General features: G+C 38.9%; 2 protein-coding genes across 5 annotated transcripts in view; one reads left to right on the forward strand and one right to left on the reverse strand.

Moving 5' to 3' along the window:
* The first annotated feature begins 242 nt into the window (after positions 1–242).
* On the forward strand, positions 243–11,884 carry LOC137198794 (transmembrane protein 79-like). 2 transcript variants are annotated; one of them, XM_067612750.1, is made up of 5 exons: positions 243–343; positions 2,457–3,303; positions 8,771–8,965; positions 9,072–9,294; positions 10,819–11,884. In XM_067612750.1, exons 2-5 carry the CDS (start codon positions 2,592–2,594, stop codon positions 11,009–11,011), a joined length of 1,323 nt encoding a protein of 440 aa, XP_067468851.1. In that variant the 5' UTR covers positions 243–343; positions 2,457–2,591; the 3' UTR covers positions 11,012–11,884. The 2 variants fall into 2 exon arrangements, with proteins under 2 accessions (XP_067468851.1, XP_067468850.1); XM_067612749.1 differs by having other exon boundaries at positions 250–442.
* Positions 11,885–13,922: 2,038 nt separating this feature from the next.
* The window catches only part of LOC137198793 (myocyte-specific enhancer factor 2D homolog), a 36,082-nt gene continuing 30,845 nt past the window's right edge, over positions 13,923–19,159 (reverse strand). For all 3 annotated transcript variants that reach the window (XM_067612748.1, XM_067612747.1, XM_067612746.1), the window contains one exon: positions 13,923–18,661. In XM_067612748.1, coding sequence (XP_067468849.1) covers positions 18,187–18,661 — 475 coding nt within the window. In that variant the 3' untranslated portion in view covers positions 13,923–18,186. The remainder of the gene's footprint in view (positions 18,662–19,159) is intronic.

A 19,159-nucleotide genomic window follows, 5' to 3' on the forward strand; every position in this document is an offset into this window, starting at 1 on the left:
ACAGCTCATGTAAAAGAAAAATCTCAATGAGCAGATTTGTTGAGAGTAAACCAGCAGAGCTAAACATCAGAAACATTAAGAACCGTCCAGAAAAACACATTGAACTTAACTACAGGGTCAAGAATTTTAATTTATCTCCATGGAAACAGTGGAGGGCTTAAATCCCGTCTCAAAGCGCATTTTTACCCTCTCACGACATTGAGATTCAGCCTTTGATTTGGGCACCCGTCGTTGGTGTCAGATTGGAGCAGCCGAGGGGGCGATTTGTGAAACTCTCGCGAGATGTTGACCTGACGAGAGTTCGTCTCCGGCTGATCCAACCGAACAGCGTCTCACCTGCCAGGTAACTTCTGACTTCCAACAGTGAGAAACAACTAACTAAACCAGACAACTTTCAGGCAAAGTTGGATGTATTTTGGTGATGTGTCCGAAGTAAAAGCAGGTAAGTCAACCATTAACGACTCAGTATTAACGTTATATTTCTGTTTAAGTTTCTAAAGACTCGGCTCGTAAATACCGAGTTGTTAAACAAGTTTGAGCTCCAGCCTGAAACTACATTCCTCCTGGTCGACACCAGGCCTGATTAGCTACACCTGAATACATAAACAGGGCTGGAAAAGTCTTTGTGAAAGCCTCAGTGGGTAAAGCAAACTTTGGACCATAAAGTTGGTAAACAAGCTTGTTTTTTAAGTGAACAAACACTAAATATGGTACCGACAGGCAGTTTAGGCTCAGAACATGAATGTGTTTTCTCAGTCACAACAATTAGTGACGATTTTCAGCGTTTTAAAGACTGAACAGGAAATGATGACATTTTAATGATAGTGATATAGTCTACTGTGTGTAGCAAAGTCCAGGCAGTTAGTCTTCAGAGAGCAGGAATGTTTACAGTTTATTACTCAGCTGAAATGAATCAGTGTTCTGTTAATAATTGGCCATTTAGGATAACCACATGCACATCCTACAGTTTGGTTTGGTTAATATGCCATATTTAGTGAGGTGAAATGTTCAGTCAATTAGTTAATCAATATAAATTTTGATAGTCGATTATCAAGCTAAAATGCCAAACATTCATTGGCTCCAGCTTCTCAAATGTGAGGATATGTTGCTTTTTCTGTTTGTTTTTTTTAAATTGAATATATTTGTATATATTTGACTATATTTTGGACGAAAGCTGCAATGATTAATTGATTTAATGAGTAGCTGATCGACAGAAAATGAATCAGCAGCAACTAATTTGGTAATTGATTGATTCTCGAGCAAACAAACAAACATTTGAGGTTCCAGCCTCTCAAATGGGAGAACCAGCTTCCTTTTCTTGTCTCATATTATAATAAATTTAATATTTTTTTGGTTTTGGACTGTTGGTCACACAAAACAAGACATTTGATGATGTCACCTTGAACTCTAGAAAAGTGTTTGATATTTCAAAGACTAAATGATTTATTGAAAAAAACACTTCACTAGATTTATCATTAATGAAAAAGCAGCCGACTGCAGCTCTGATTTAGTGCTTCTGTTCTAGCAAAACAGTGATTTTGGTTTAAGTTAAAGTCAGATTTTGTAGTTTGGGTGGTTTGGTAGGTCTGAAGCATGGATAAGAGTTTTTGTCTTATATTTTGGCTGTACAATGTTTTAGTAAATAGGCATCACTGTGTATAAATTATACCAAACGTTTCTACCAAATTTAAAGAGAGCAGATTTAACATATAGATGAGATCACAGATTAGGTTTTTTTTTAATGTGTATTGATATACTTATATATCAATATAAGTATATCATTATATAGATATAAATCATTATATAGATATAATGATTTACTGGACTGTCCTCATGAGGCCTGAAACTAACAATTATTCTCTTTTCATTCTTTTGAAAATTGTTTAGTCTGAAAAACATCAGAAAATAGTGAAAGATGCCCATCTCAGAGCCCACGGCAACGTCTTCAAATTGCTTTTTTTGTTTGACAAAAAGTCTACAACTCAAACATATTCAGTTCACAATGATATAAAACAGAAAAAACCTTCATATTTCAGAAGCTGGGACTAGAGAATCATTGCAATTTCTGCTTGATAATTGACCGTTCTCAATCGTTTTTGATTGAGGATCCAGCCGTCCTGTATCAACTAGAAATAACCTGATTTGATGTTGATGTATCCATAAAGTTTGTAATTCATTCTTGCTGAATTTGTTCATGTATGATATTTTACTTTTTGATGTTTGGGAGAATCTTAACCATTCGTACTTCAATTAAGGCCACAGATCGAGCATTAATAACAGTCTTTATGTGCAGTTTACCTGATTATCTGACACACAAAATATTTAAACAGGACTGACTGCTCTATACCCTGGGTTGGCCACACCCATGATAAACAATGAACTTTGATTTTTTTTCTTTGTGAAGCTGAAGGTGGGGTAGTATTTTAAACATTGTTGTAACTTTTTTCCCCTCACAGAGAAATCAACAGATGTGTCCAAAAATGACTTTTAGCAAGTGGAAGCAGCTTTGCTAACAGTCAGACTCTTGACAGTACAACATCAATTGACTGAAAAAGGAGAAAATTGGATTTAAAAACTGAAATTGGATTAGAATGTCTGGCCAAAGTGGTTTAATCTCTGAACTGACTGAAGAGGCGGCACCTTCACCTGCTGGTCCGACTGCAGAAGCTCAAACAGCAGGAAGTGAAAAGCCACACGAGAGCAACAGCATAGAGGACGGAAAGACATTTGAAGACAAGGAAGTAAAGGAGAAGGAGGAGGATCAAGAGGAGGTAGAAGAGGAAGTGAGCGCCTCTGCTCTTCTGGAGCCTAGCACTCTGCCATGGCCGGGAGATAAAGACAAGAGGCCGCAGACAGACAACGATGATGAAATCCGCTCAGAAAAAGGAGCTTCAGAGCCTGAAGAGAAGGACGCAGGGATAAATGGAGGAAGCCAGGATACGTCTGACGAGCAGAGCCAGGCAGAGAGCGACAGAAAGGGCATAGCCAAATGGAGAGAGAGCATGCCTGAGGGCGAGAGGTGGAGGGACGATGAGATCGAGGTGCAGCGGGACGGGAAAGGGGACGGTTCACTGGCAGATGATGAAGATGAGGAGGAGGAGGAAGATGGAGAGTCAGATTGGATTTCAGAGAAAGCTGCTCCGGGTTTCACTCCAAAAGTCACGATTGTGCGTCCGTCAAGCAAAGAGCTTCCTGAGGAGAGCACGTTCTTTATAGAAAAAGACATAGAGAAGGAGCCGCAGATGGAGCCCAACTCTGCAGCGCAGTTTTACCCCGACTGGACAGAACAGGACGACAAGTATTGTGAGTATAATACACACAATCACTTCATCTTCATCATCTGGGCCCGTATATATCAAACTTCTAAGAGTTACACTTTACATTGCTCTAAAGAAAATGTATTCATTGAAAGGGAAGAATACGACATATTTATCAAGCAACTTCTACTTACATGTACTGTTTACTTTACCCAACATCTGCACATTGTCCATTTAAGAAATATTTAAAGATCCAGACGTATATTAAGACATACATAATACTCTGCTTGGAACAATAATGATAAGGTTGGCCAGTAATAAGTCTAATAAATAAAACCAATAACATCTCCACTAACAATTACCGTAATATCTGAAATTCACAACAATAATCTAATATATTTATAACATAAAAATGTATAAAGGGGGATTAGATAATAAGATGCTGCTGATGGTTGAGGTGCATCTAAGAAATCATAAAACAGGGAGATTTTAGTATTGACAAGAGCATCCAGTAAAGATGCACGGAAAGTTATTACAGACACTTTTTTTTTTTTTTGGTTTGTGCCCCTCATATATGTAAAAACAATAAAACAAAACTTGAATTAAATTCTTTGCATGAACACCTCATTAACTGTAAAGGAAACATAGTCAGGGATCTCTGGATCGTAATTTTTGATGTGTCAATCAACAAAGTTTTTTTCAGGTAATTATATCCACATCTATTGAACAACAAAAGCCTTTTTATATAGAGATGTAATTAGTTTTAATGTCTGGGGCCCTGTATGACTCCTGATGACTCATAATTACATGTAATACATTTTTAAGAACCAGGACTCGGTTTTTCACATTTTCAGAGCGTACATGTCACTTACTACTTTCTAATATCTTATTACAACCTTTAACCCTCCTTCCAGTTAAACATTCATTACAGTTTGCTATTACAAGCAAAATTGCAAAGCTATGCTTTAGAAAGCAATGCACATGAACAAACACATGAAAAAGGAGGAAATTATAATGTCAGACAAGTGGCAAGATAATTCACATCTTTGCACAGCACAGTAATCTCAAGTATAGGTTAGGTAAAATGGACAATATTCCCTACACAGGTGTTAATTAAACACTCCAAAGAAGAACAAACCTGAAACTACTTACAGTATTTCACAGTCTTAAGACATTTAGTTAACTTTACTTTTGGTCAATTGTACTCATTACATACATGGTAACACAACTGAGAGAGAGAAGTTTTATGAAAAATGACCTCTGTTGGTGTGTTTGAGTGCTTGTGGGAAAACACAACATCCAAGACAACAGCCTTCTTAAATGAGTACTCCTCTGATTTAGCATTGTACTCCTATAACATGGTCGCACTCACGATTAGGTTTGCCGCGGTTGTCGATGTTACCGGTCTTACACGGTGTTGGGACATACACCGATTACATTACTTGCCCACCGCCCATACCGTAGTTTTGCTTTTTTATAGAAATAAAACCCATTTAGTTAATTTTCATGTATCAGAGCCCACGTTCATTAAATAAAAAACTCTAATTTGTAAAGTATCAAGCATGTTATCAATATTTAGTCGGACGACGGACATTACAATTATAAACTGAAAGTGTCTGCTCCATGACCATCTGCAGCAGCAACAGAGTCGCAGCAAAAAGTAGCAGAGTGAGACATCTGTTCTCCGTCCTGCTCTCTGCTGTAAACAAACGTAACGCTAGCTCTTAACGAGAAGCTGCTCCCATGTCTCCTCGGGTCTTGGTGCTTGTTTTCGGCAGAAACTCTCCTGCTCTCTGCCTGCTCAGCCTGCTAAAAATTCAGACGAGTTGCTCTGGTTCTGGTTCTAAGTGTCGGTCGTCCTCTGACTTGTCCCTGTCTGTGTGCGGGTTGTACACAGAGGAGGACCTGCTGGCAGCAGCCTGAAGCCCGTTGTCACTAACTCTTAAGTAAGGGGAAGATCTAAACTAAAAATCTAACATTTAAGATCAAAGTAAGCGATCTACATATGAGCGTCATCGACGAACTTCTTATCTTGTAAAACGTCCGGTGTAACCAGTAACACCGGTGTTGTCACAGTTTATTAGTCAGTGGGAAAATGTCCTCACTGTGGTGTCCCTACTCATGATGGGCAATTTAAAAAAAAAAAGAAAAGTACAAAAATTTGAAGCAGCAGAACCAGATATATTGTCTTTTTTTTATTCCACACATTATTTTTCCTTGTCAAACTCTGGCACCTACATTACCCACAATGCAACCTGACTCAATTCACTCAACTGTACAGAGTTAGGAGCATTATTCTAGTAGTGGCTGTCGTAGCCTCGAGCTGTTAGCGTCAAGAAGACATAAGGAGTGGGCTACACGGATCTGGTACCCTCACTTCTTTCTAACTCAACTCCCCCCAAAATATTTTCATTCTCAAACTTGTAGTCTTCAGCACCAATCGACGCTGACTTGAGTGACATCAGTAGAGCCCTCCCCTTTAATGCAATAGACAACTGAATTAAGATGATCCTTTTCACAACATCCATGTTTGTTTACTGTCCTGGATTTGATTTTCTGATAAAGCTCATATTTGCAATGCTTTTCATCTTTTGGGCAGCTGAATCTTAAATCTCAGATGTTGGGAGTGTCTTCGAACATACTAACAAGAGTTTTCAAAACATTGCCCTTTAGAAACTGCAGAGGCTTTTTTTCACAGACGATAATTTGGCATGTCGCAGCAGGAAAAGCACAGCTATATTAACATTAGTGATGGTTGAATTACATTTAGCTGCTTCAATTTCAGGGTCCTGCTACTTACTGACTTACTGGGACACTTGAATAGAGCAGACTCATTGTTAAAGGCCTGTAACCACATAACAGTAATGGGGGGGGGGGGGGAGTCTAGTTTCAAGTATAGACTATATAAAGAGGGACGTAGAGATGTGTGACATCACCCACTGGTTTGCATTAGAGCCAGTTTGAAGCCCAGAGTTGCAGCTTATGGTCGGCGCCATCTTTTCCATTTGGAACCAGGACCTTCCGAATAAGTAGTGCGGGTTGTTTCCTTTCACGCTCTGGCATCAAAGCTACTATTTGTCTTTATATCTTATAAATGGAGCAAGAGGGCCCGTATTTAGAGATTGAGACCATAATTACTTGTTGAAAAAATGTATTAACTTCTTATTTCATGAGAGAAGTTGATGCTTTTTGAATGAGAGTCTATTGGAGCCAGCATCTAGCAGCCATCAGTGGTTTTGCACTTTAAGAGACTTCCACATTGGCTGTGGTTGTTGCTGCTTGTTTTCAAGTCTCTGCAAGTTGTTTTTCATACCGTGCTGGCATGAACTGTAGCCAACAGCTGTAGGGGAGATAGGAAATCAACTAGAAAACCTAATAGTTATGTTGAAAAACACAATTCAATCAAATCAGTTTAAAAACAGTATTTTGGGGGCATTTTAAATCTTTATTGATGAGTTGATAGGAGAGATTCCCTTAATTCCCTTAATTGCATCCACACTTCCTTCACTTGCGTCTTTTCCTTCATCTCAGTTCCCCCCACCGAAGAAGCGAGGAGAGATGCACAGAATAGATGCGAGGAAAAGAGAAAACATAATTTTAGAAAACTGAGACGTCCACATTTCTGATGACAGCAGCACAGCTGGATCAGCTGTCCGTCAACTTTAACAGTTATCAATATGGTTTATGAAAAACAGAATCAGCGCCAAAAACAAGAAACAAATGTACACTTACACAAGGAAAAAACACAATTACAAAAATAACATAAATCAGTTCCATAATACATATAATAACTGATAAATTTCACATATCTTTATGCAGCTGTACTTACTCAGTTTAATGTGAACTTAAATGAATCCTTCATGGCTCTCCAGACGAGTCCAGACAGGCCTCAACTATTGACTCTGCTTTCTTTGGTCCAAGACAGTTCAGAAAAGGATCCCATATTTTATCAAACTTAAAAGTTTTAAAAAACCTTTACAAACCTTTACAAGTTGTACAAAAAGCTTCATTAGGGATCAGACATTTTATATTTTGAATGCGTTGCACAATAGAAGGTCTTTTATCAGTGATCCACATTTCTAAAATACACTTAGGAGCACAATACAATGATGTTTGTAGAAGGTGTGTGTGCAAAAGGAATGTGAAATTCCTGTTAAGTATCCAAGATAAATGCCTCTGGTAGAGAGAAACCCCCAGTATCTTATTCAACTCCCTTTGTATTTTGCTTCAAAAATCCTGAATTTCAATACATTTGCAGAAATGGTGAATCAGGGTTCCTTCTGAACTTTTACATTTATTACACAAACGTTTGCATTCTGTATTTATACTGTGTACAAATCAGTCGAACCACAGTGTGGTTTTTATCTGCATCTGAATTTATTAATATTCTGATTGTAGAATTATTTAGATTGTGAGTATATAATACTCACATTAAACTATAGCTTCTAGCAGACACACAAGGATTTCCAGCCTCACATGTGACTGAATGGAAATGACGATAAACAAAACAAATGTGTTTCTTGTTGAAAGGCAACAGACTCTCCTCCTCTCCCTGATTTATAATATTATCCATGATACAGATTAAAAGGAGAAATAAGATAATGAAAAGAAAAGCCTTTCTAATATATGAAGAAAGTTGTCTTTTGTTAATCAGACCGCTATTTTAACTAGATTGTGAATCAAAAAACAAAATAAAAATCTAAAACTTTGGAGTAAAACAGCTGAGTCGGTTCTGTTATTGGTCCCGGTATGAAACTGCGGTGTTACTGATGTTGTATCAGCCGCAGCGTCCGATCACCAACGGATTTCTAATAAAGGGGAGGCTGAAATAGAGGAATCGGAAGATCAAATGTGGGAATTGAAAAGCACCCAGAGAGATGCAGCAAAGGTCCCTGGGACATGGGGTTCATGGTTTACAGCTTAAACTCGAAAGCCACCAAATCTTCATCCTCCTCAAACTATTTTAATGATTTCCTGCCTAAATACCCTCTTTTGACAGCTATCAAATCAAACTAAGCAAGATTATCTTTAATGATGTCATTTTTGGAAAGAATAACACACAAATCTACTTCAGATTTAACAAAGATCAGATCTCACCGTGTTGTGGTTTCTAAGTGATGTAGTAGACGCAGCCAGGCACAGTTAAGATTTTTAGATTTATTTATTTTTTGTGAGGGTCTTAGATATGAGCAAACAACTTTCATTTGATTAACTCATCTCATAGCTGATTGCTGTGTTTGTTCTTATTCAGACAGGATAAAGTGTTTCTGAGGCACATTTTCGCTGAGTCATTACTCACTGAGCTCGGTGTAATGATCTCTTTTCTCCGTAATCAGATATAATTACATGTCTCAATGAATTATGCTGTGACTTCAGTCTCAGTCTCGTCCTCTTTGTCTCGCTGTCACCGTCCTGTCCTAATAAAGACAGTTTAAATCAATGATGATTTACCAAACTGTGTATGAAAGACGGCAGAAAGACAGACTTGTTTTTTTTTTTTCCCCCCTCCTCAGACCTGTGTGAGCATGTGTGCAGTGAAAGGCTGAGGCTGGTTCTGGCGGTGGTGGCTGCAGGGCTCCTCTTTCCTCTCCTGGTGTGGGGAGGTTACGCCTTCCTCCCCTTTGATTCGCCACTGCTGGAGAGCACCCCCCTCAGGGTGGTGTACACATTACGCTGCTCCTTCTTCGCTACCATCCCCATCATGCTCGGTAAGACTGTCAGCACATTTGTTTTTGTGAAATATGATGTAAAATGAACACAGTTAAACACACAGTCTAATAAAAACCAGGTAATAGTGAGTTGGTCTCTCTGCAGGTGTGCTGGTGCAGGGCGTGGCCAGGCTGCGCTACAGTTCGCTGACACCCCTCTATCAGAGCAAACTGGTGAACAGAGAGGTGGCGGTGCACTGGCACTACATCAACGAATCACTGGCCCTCTTCCTCTTCTACTTCCTGCAGCTCACCGTCATGGCAACATACATCAGCCAGGACCTGGTCAAGCTGGTGCCGCTGCTCACCATCATATTTGTTTTCGGCAGGTATGTGTGCTCGTTACCCAGCAGCACGTTGTCTAATGTTTAGAAGCCAAACTGGGCACAGATGAAGGGATAGATGAGTCTGCCATGTGAGAGAAAATTTGAATTTTGTTTATCATAGTGCAAGAATGATACTTAATTATTGCAGTTTATAGTTTTGTTTTGTTTGTTTTTTTAATCAGTATTCATTCTGTGCAGATGAGTCTCATGTTTAGGGGGCGTTTTGGTTTCAGAGGCCACATAAAACGGACTCATCAGATCTGAATTTAAACAAAAGATGGGTTCATATTTTTAAGATCTGCTTCAAAATGTCAAATGTGGTAGTGAGGGTAAAGGATAATGGCATAAATTAACCGGAACAGCTTCAAAATAATAATGTCAAAGTTCTTGAGCTCAAAAATCAAAGAGTTTAATTCTGTCAGTGCTTGAAGAAATCTGCAAAGAAGAATTAGAAAGAAAAAAAATTACAAAATAACTCAAAACCATAATTGATGGAACATCACAAAACTCACAAGCTCAACTTCTTATTAGATTTAAAACAAGGCCTTACTGAGCCAAATATGAGCCAAAATAAATATTTTTTGTTTGTGAATATGACCATTTCAGATTTTTATCTACAACAGTGAACTGTAAGCTTCAGATTTCCTCCCTGTCATGACTAAATTGCTGCTTGATGCCGTAATCAGTGTCGTTTGTTTGCATCTTGGTTCAAACAGCATGAAGGAAATGAACTGCGGGTCGATAGATTGGACCTCAGCAAAGTCAGCCGGTCTTAGCAGGATGATTTCACACACTCGACAGCTATTTAAACAAACAGATAAAGAGTCTATACAGTAAATAATAAATAATTATAACATAAAACTGACACATCAATGGCAGTGACAGATACAGCTTTGTTTCATGTCCTCTGTCAGAAACACTAATGGATGAGTGAGATACCAGCCGTATTATCTGAACTCTTTTTAACTTTTGACACAATCTATCTGTTGTCAGGGTCCGTTGCTTTTTGCAGCACTACTTCCTTTTGTGACTAATCCATTTTGAATACTGTCACTTTTTCCACTTCCAAATAAACTGGTTAAACTGAAGGATTTGTTTAAAACCAGTCTGATCAGTCGTCGGTGTTTGATGTGTTTTAACGGGCAGCACTGTGCTAAACCCACATCCTTGATGCCTTTTTCAGTTTGAGTTGCGACCGCTATGAAAGAAAACAACTGAATACATGAGTGAAGGAAAGTCAGAAGAAGAATAAAGCATCTATTAAGTTGTTAATCCAGCTTTGAGTCATCAAGCTCTTGTTTTAAAAACTGATGAAAGGCATGAAGCAGCTAAGCCGTCTAATGTTCCTGCTGCAAAGGGAGAGTGTGTGTCAGATCCTCTAATCATTATTCATCCAAATCAAGCTGATTATAAACATACATTAAACAGAAAGGAAAGAAAGTACGTCCATCTCATTTGCCTCTGTAACTTTTTTTATGTGTTTCTCATGTTTCTGAGAGTCGGTTTGTGTTGTTTTCTGTGCTGCAGGCTGATCTACTGGCTCTGCCTCTCACTGGGCAGCAGCATCAGGGGCCTCGGCTTCGGCTTCTCGTTCTTCCCCATACTGGTCATGCTGGGCGCCAACCTCTACTACGTCTGCGCGTCAGTCGGACAAGGAGCGGTTTTTGACGTGGGACCGCCCACGAAAGCTCCTACTCCCAGGCTACGCTGGTGGAATTAAAGGGGTGAGGAGAGACAAAACAGCTGCAAAACACCGTCAAATATCATAACAAAACATCACATCTCAGGCTCGGTCTTTTGGTGTCCGTTTTTAGAGAGAAATCAATAACATGCAGCAGGTTGTGAGGGTGTTGGAAGCTTCTTCTCTGTATTAAAAAGTGCAGACCGACATCAATATTCACATGAGAGGTGAGCGAGGAAATTGGAAAAGTTTACTTACATCAAATTAAAACCCTACAGAGAGATGTGGCCTGAAACATGAGCTCTTTTTTACAATGTGCGTTCGCTAATTTTGTACCATTTATCTTCCATTATAAACCTTTAAATTGTGTTAACCTTCATCTTATCAGTGAGCTGAAGAAATCCACTTTAAAGAGTTTCAGTTTGAGTGTTCGGATGTGTTGCAGCAGAACACAGAAATGGAAAAATTGAACATGAAACTTTCAGCTATAAGCACAAAAAAGATGTGGATACTGAATGTACCTTTAAGATAAAATATTAAGGGTAATATTGTATGCAGCACCTTGTTTACTGTACATTTTAGCAGGAGTAACAAGAAATGCATGAAGCTTCTTTTTCTTTTACTATGAAGTTGAATTATTAAAATTAAGTTGTTTTATGAATTATTTCTTTTTTATATTGTCAACAGAAAACTGACATTTAAAGGTAAAAATTTACAACCAAGACTGTAAAATGTAATTTTCTTTATTTTATAGCAGCAGAAACTGCTGGGTTATGTTTAGATTTATTCTCTTTTATTTCTTTTGAAGGATCTTTTTCAGTGAATGAATGAATGAATGAGTATTTAAAGTAAATATAATCAATATTTGGGGGCTTGAAGGAGTTCAATAAAGCTTCATTACCAAATACAATATTCAACAGTGTCACACATGATGATTCAGATCTCATTTACTACCCGTTGATACCTGTGTTGTGTAGAAGGGGTTGACATAACAAAAGAATATGAAAAATGTCCTTAATTTTGCAGGAAGTTCACAGGGTAAGTTACAAGTACGTGTCCGCTCTTATGATTTATCATGAGGCGAACTTCAACAAGACCAAACAGCTGGAGCCCAGATTTAAAACCTGAACAATGCTGCTGACAGTTTACTGACAGTGACGCAAACCTCAAGAATTTGGCTTCAAAACAAACAAAACACATAATTTAATCAACTCTAAGTCTAATGTCCGGCAGTGGGGAAGCATTATGGCCAAATTAACACCCACCATGAACATAATCCAGGTAAATACACGGCAGAGTAAAGCACTGAAACAGTCATACAGGACATCAGCGTAATAAATCCTGGAAAACACGATGTACAAATTCATTACAAGGGTCTAACAATTAAAAATAGGACATTTGTTTTCATTAAGACTTGAAATCACCAGATGTCCGTGAAGCTTTCCGTGATATTCTGGTGTGATGAGTAGATCCACACCTTTATCAGCCGTTTCTCCTTCAAAACTGATCTCATCACACATAATAGAGGACAGAAGCTGCTGTGAGGGTAAAAATTGACCTTTGTCTGACACTTGATATTCTTTTCCATCCTTTTGATTTCATGTGCTGTTTAGTACATTCAGTACATTTTACCTCCCACCATGTACTTTTTTTTCTATTATCTTTAACAAGTTTTCTTAAACAGTGTAATGGAAACTCTTGACTTGTGCCCTTTTATTGATGCTCCGGATGATGATGATTTAGCCGATTTGAATGTGAGGGAATCAATGAGATGCACGAGTGGAAACTAATCAGCCCTTTTTGTAGTTTGCTGTACTTTGTATTATATTAGTCAGCTGGAGGAGTCATTACATTCAGATCTGAAATGGAAACCTGATAACATCTTATAGTGAACAGCTATAAATTAAACACCTTGCACAGCATATAAAGTACGAAATATTAACACCAGCTAAAATAAAATGCTGCTTACACATTTATAATGCATCTGTTATAGTACTCAAAAAATATATACGAACTGCAATTTACAATTATTTATTATTGCTTTATCTGTTTATTATTTTTGCAAGCGACTACTCCCATAAGATGTAAGAATTTTATATCTTTTTGTCCAATCAATACTCTAAAATTCTGAAAAATCCAGTTCAAGATCATAAATAACTCTGAAAACCAGCACATCTCCACATCTGACCAGCTGGAGCCAGACAATTTTTTGGCATTTTAACTTAAAAATGGCTTAAACGATTAATAGATTAACAAAATAATTAACAATTAATTTTCTGTGGATTGACTTATTGATTAGTCAACTGATGGTTTCAGCTCTATAATATCATAACACTCATGGGAACCAGTTTTCTGCATAACAACTACTCTTACTTTTTCATACTTGAGGTACAATTTTCTACCGATACTTCTGTACTTTCACTACATTCAAGTATAACTTTGAATGCTGAATTTTACTTTTAATGGAGCATTTTTGAATTGTGATTCTACTTAAATAAAAGGATCTGAAAACTTCTTCCTCCGCTGTCGAGGATCAAAACAGCCAAAACTAATATTAAAAGTAGGACAAAAGATCTCATGAATGAAGATATTTTCATTGTGATGAGGTGATTCTTTAATCTGACGACGACATTGATGCTTCAGCAGTTCCTGCTTCCCTCACTGGAGGTCATGAGCCATCAGTTAAATTTAGCCGTCGACTTATCACTGAACGTGTGAAATGAAGCTTCATTTCACGTGTTTGTCACTGTGACAGAGTTAAAAAAAAAAAAAAAAAAAACAGATGATAAACTGAAAGACTCTGAAGTGAATGAAGAAAGATTTGTGGACATTTTACTTGCTTCTCTTTGCTGTCACATGTTCCTGATGTTGGAGTCTTGGATCATTTTAGAGGCACTTTTGCTTCGTCACACAGTTAAATGTCAGCGTAGAAAATAAACCACAGATTCAATTTCATTTCACTCAGTTTGTCTATTTAATATATAAAATACGGTAAAACATACGCAAAAAGGATAAGGTTTCAAGGGACTTGGATACTTTGGTACAACAAACACTTTTTTGTAAAAGCGGTATAGAATTTCAATAACATATCAGTGCATACTTTGTATATGAAAATATACACAAACTGTATATCATTCTCAAAAAAACAACAAAAAGAAATATTTTCTTTACAACAAAACCCAAAGCAGACTAGCTCAACACAATATATTAGCTATAAATTTCATCTTTAGTATTTCATATGCTACATTATTCTGAGTTGTTTTAACTCATTTGTGATGCATGTCCTTTATCATTACTGTACGTAACATAAGTTTTGTTGTTACCTGTATCCCATGCATTAACATTTTTCAAATTTCATGAATTACTAATTTCAGTTGTTTCCCGTTTTTATAAATATATTCTATATCTTAATTAAAATTGCAGCATTTAACTGGTATTTCCTTCATTGCATTTGCTAATACCACAATAACTGATCGTGCAATTTTCAGCAAGTTGTTTCAAAAAAGGAAACCAGTACTATATGTTTATGATAAGGAAGATAAAATAAAGAGAGAGAAGAAGAAGAAAAAAAAAAAAACAGTTGGCTATCCTACACAATAGCAATAAAATAAAAGCTCCATAATAATATCATTATAATCATAGACAATGGAACTGTCACCAGCACAAATTAATCCAAAAATAGTGAGATTCTAAAAAACATTGTACACAACAAGTAACAGGGGTGCAGGTTTTCATTTCTCATATAGATTGTCTTGTGACTACACTGCTAGATTGGACAGAGAACCTTTTTTTGTACATGAACAAACCTGCATGTGGCAGGATGCCGAAGCCAATCGGTGTGGTGTCACATTTCAGTTAACCATCAGCGCCCACAAAGTTTCCATGGAATTGATTTTTTGATTTTATGTTTTTGTCGTCGTTTTTTTGTAAAAATGGAAATGACTGTGTGGTAAAAGAGGAGATTATTATCTCCGTTGGAAAAAAACACCGTTAGTATTACACTGCAGCAGCACTTTCTGACCCGAACAGCTGATCTGCAGCGTAATAAGAGTGCGAAGCATGCGTAGGAATACGGAAGTTGTACGTTTAAGAAAACGTAGTGCCAAAGGAAAGGGCTGACGGCAAAGAAAGTGGTGGAAATATTCTAAATATAGCGCACACTTAAACTGATGTTGCTTTTTTTAAAAAATTTTTAGGTGGCTAAAATACAATTTGCACAGCAGTACATTGCTTAACTTCCATGCCGGTACGCCTGCCTGCTTCTCCAAACTGGGGGTGTGTCGACCCAAATCTACAGTAGATAATATACTGACTATGGATAAGTACCTCATACAACCCCGCTTCAAAAAAATACAAACTATCCCTTTAATGTCTTCTACATGGATCATCAACTAGTGACTTTCTGGACATGCAGCTTTAACGTCTTCTAGCATGATAGTGTGTTTGTAGCCAATAAGTGCATCTTTTACATGGTTCTCATTTTAAAACGAGTCAGCTAAAAACATCAGATGAAGACCAACCAAATCACTGAACGACCAGTAAGCTACAGCTGATCAAATCTGTCAGCGAGTTATCAATTCCAATCAATTATCTTCACCTGTCGGAAATCAAGGACCCATTTTTTTTCAAAAATTACTAAGACTTTTTTTGTGGTAAATCTACCACCGTTATCGCTGTAAACTGCATTTGTACCATGACATTACGCGAAGCTGGACGAGCGTAGCAACAGTAACTAAGGGGCGTGGCTTACAAACGGTCAATTAGCAGAGTGAAAAGCTACCCACCACACTGTCAATGGGGGACGGAAAAATTTGTGAGATGATAGAAAAATTTAAAACACTGGTGTTGGACAGCCTCCCAGACACACTCCGCATAAAAGCTGCCGTCGTCGTGCACCAGGTCCACTTCATCTACACCGACTTTTAAGTGTAGGATTGTTTCCGGAGAGAACAAACTGTCAACAAACGGCAGCTTGACGCGCCAGTCTGAAATTCTCAAGGTTAAAAAAAAAAACAAAAAAAAACAGATCAGGAGAAACCTTTCTATTTGTAGACTATAAACAACCTGTGTACACACACTCATACACAAACTTGAAATGATTCTGGCACAACGAATTTGTACTAAAAAGCATACAATTAAACAACACAGCACTTCTTAGCCAAATTCTTGACTTAATTTCATAGTGAAAAAAGGCGAAATCTGTGTTTTTAAATGTGGAAAAAAGATTTTACATGATTCTTTCAATCAAAATATGCCGTGTACTGTATCTCTTAACTAGACTACGAGTGAATGACGGTGTCTTCATGATTTTATATTAAAAAGGTGGTTATGGACAATTCTTACTTTTGATCGTGGATTTTTTTTTTTTTTTAAAAATGTGTGGCAAGAGAATATGATGACACCACAACCAAGCAGGCCTCTGTGAGTGAGAGACAGAAAGTGCACACACCATCAACACTAGCATTAAAATAGGTTTACTGAAACGAGTCCGATCCACCATCACTACCCTAGTGTGGCGTAACCCCTGCACCGTAGCTCGAAACATATCAAATTCACACTCATATATGCAAACAGATCCACTGAGAATCAACACATTGCTTGTTTTTAGGGATACCTAGCAAAGTCTATGCAAATATATTCATATGTACATACACGTCGTTGAAGCTGAAAAGCTATTTTTACTTTGTCGCCAACTTGAAGCGGTAGAAATATAGAAAATGTCTTTTCCTTTCACTTTTTGAAACACCGCAAAGAGATAAGGAGAGCTAGAGAGAGCTAGAGAGGACATCAAAGCTTTTTGTATAAGGAGTGATTTTTATACAAAGTTCCTACTTCTGGACAACTAACAGACCTTCAAAACAGATTTTTAAAATACCAACAGATAAAGAACACTTGGACTGAAAGAACCAAATACTTCCCTACCCAAAAACAAAAAAAAAAGCCACCAGAGGCTCATAAAACTCATACTATGCATTTTAACTGGATGGCATCTACTCCTGGTAATAAGCTGAGTGACTGGCTGGATTTCTGGTGCAACAAATTTCCATCCGAGTTCCAGAGGAGAATAGGTGCGAGGACGGGAGGAGCACCCAGTCTTGAGGAGAGAGAGAGAGAGAGAGAGAGAGAGAGACAGAGAGAGAGAGAGAGAGAGTGTGATGGCGAATTCAAAGCCTGAAAAAGCATCGACAGTTTCATATACTAAGTCCCAGTCGTTTCCGTGACAGTGCGAGTGATAATTCGTCAGTGTCCCTGCACCGTGTGTGCGAGAGGCATTTGGCATTTTTCTTTTTTTTTTTTTTTCTGAAAGAAGAGGTCGATTTTGGCACTCTGGCGAAGGTGCTCGACTCCACAGCTGCAGAGTGCCACCTGAGGGCCTCGGGCCTGTCTGGGTGTACGAGGTTGGTAATTGTGTCAGCGTTAAAAGATCCACTGGTGGTGAACTATCCTTATCTAGACAGAGCCTGTTTTGAGTCTCTATTTGCTCAGCGCCAGATAAGATGCTCAGTTCCTCAAAACTCGTCCAGATAAAGTTATTTCCAAAAGTGCAGTTTGGAAGTGACTTATGGAAGAATGGACAGCACACAATTCAAATGACGTTGGATTTTTAAAGAGCCGGACGTGGGCGAGTCGATACTGCAGAAGTCTCGTGATGTCGACAAGCCACCGATCACATTGTGAACAATGTAGCAAATGAGCTCGATGTAAATACATGAAGGTGATGATGCGGGAAACCATGTGAAAGATAAATGTTTTTATGGTTTCATCAAGATTGCAGAAAGGTTTAACACCTCGTTTCTACCAACAGAAATTACTACACGGGAGTCCATTCAAGCAAAAAAGGCTTTAAAAATCTACTGTCCCTCTATTCAAGGGGCCTACCTGGGACAAAATATCCAGCTGAGCACTAAACCATCCTCCCCTCACTCAGAGCGCGATCCCCAAAAGGATTTATGTTATTTTTTATGTTTTTTTTATTCTTTTTTGGCAAAGCCTCGTAAGTCTGGATGATGCAGCTGAGTTGTATAATGTTGGACAGAGGCAGATGTGTGATGATAGTGTCACATGGCAGTGGGGTCGGGGCAGTGGGGGGGGGGGTTCAGAGATGAGTGTGTGTGTGTGTGTGCGTGTATCTGTGTGTGTGTGTGTTTTGTGGGTGTTTAAGTGTCATCAAAACTTCACTGGGGGGGTTTGCAGAAAAGATCTTGCCGCTGCCTCTATGTGACCCAAGCGTCTAATCTCATGCGCTTGATGTTGCCTCCTTCCTGTTCTGGTTCGTTTGACGCCCTGAGGAGCTCGGCTGAGGGGCTGAAGTCAGGCGGCACAGACCGGCTGGCGGGGCCGACGTTTCCTGTAGCACCGGCAACATTGCCTCCGCCGCCACCGCCTCCACCGCCAGCACCAGCTGCGCCCGCGTCATCCCGATCGCTGCCTTCAAAGGAGCTGGCGTTGCTGCTTACGCTGTCCGCAGGGGAACGGCCGGTCGGGGGCTCCAGGCACAGCAGGGAGCCGGGATACTGCGGTGGCGCGGTCAGGATGGCCCCTCCTGAGGTCGAGGACGGTGTGGTGGAAGAAGGAGGAGGGCAAGGGGTGCTGCGATCCCGGCCGGGCGAGACGGGCTCCGATTTGATGCTCACGCTGGAGTTTGTGTTGACGGTCAGCATTGCGCCTTGAGGTAAATGGGTCACAGGCCTGAGAAGAGGGTCACGGAGAACAGAGACAGGAAGGAAAATGGAAGATAAGGGACAGAACAAAGAGGAAAGGCGAGGAAAAAAAAAGAAAAAAGAAACAGTTAGCCACTTGACAAAGGCGAATGAGAAACTGTAAGGCCACTCGCATCAGACAAAAACCCACATTACAAGGCACAGCACCAACAGGGAAAAGCGACATTCGATTATTCAATAGTCCAATCAATTCTGAGCCTTTTCAAAGCAGAAGTGAGAACCCCGCTGCTCCCAATAAATCAACAGAACAGCCCAGGAAGCATGAAATGATTCGTATGACAGGGTGGTTCGCAATGAGTCAGCTATGATGTGACTACAAAATGATTAAAAAAACAAAACAAACAGAAAATAATCTCGGGTTAGAGAACATGGTGGAAACCGGAACTACGTCTCTTTCCTGTTTGACTGCAGACAGCACCAAGACATGCTAAAGGGGAGCCAGCCAAAAGCGCACAGACACACAGGA

Source organism: Thunnus thynnus, chromosome 15 (genome assembly GCF_963924715.1).
Source record: "Thunnus thynnus chromosome 15, fThuThy2.1, whole genome shotgun sequence".
Lineage (NCBI taxonomy): Eukaryota > Metazoa > Chordata > Actinopteri > Scombriformes > Scombridae > Thunnus > Thunnus thynnus.

Bases quoted from the DNA above. Each gene is read 5' to 3' on its own strand.
- LOC137198794 (XM_067612750.1), top strand. From the start codon at position 2,592: ATGTCTGGCCAAAGTGGTTTAATCTCTGAACTGACTGAAGAGGCGGCA. The intron at 8,966-9,071 runs GTAAGACTGTCA...GTCTCTCTGCAG, and splicing joins TACCATCCCCATCATGCTCG to GTGTGCTGGTGCAGGGCGTG. The intron at 9,295-10,818 runs GTATGTGTGCTC...TCTGTGCTGCAG, and splicing joins ATCATATTTGTTTTCGGCAG to GCTGATCTACTGGCTCTGCC.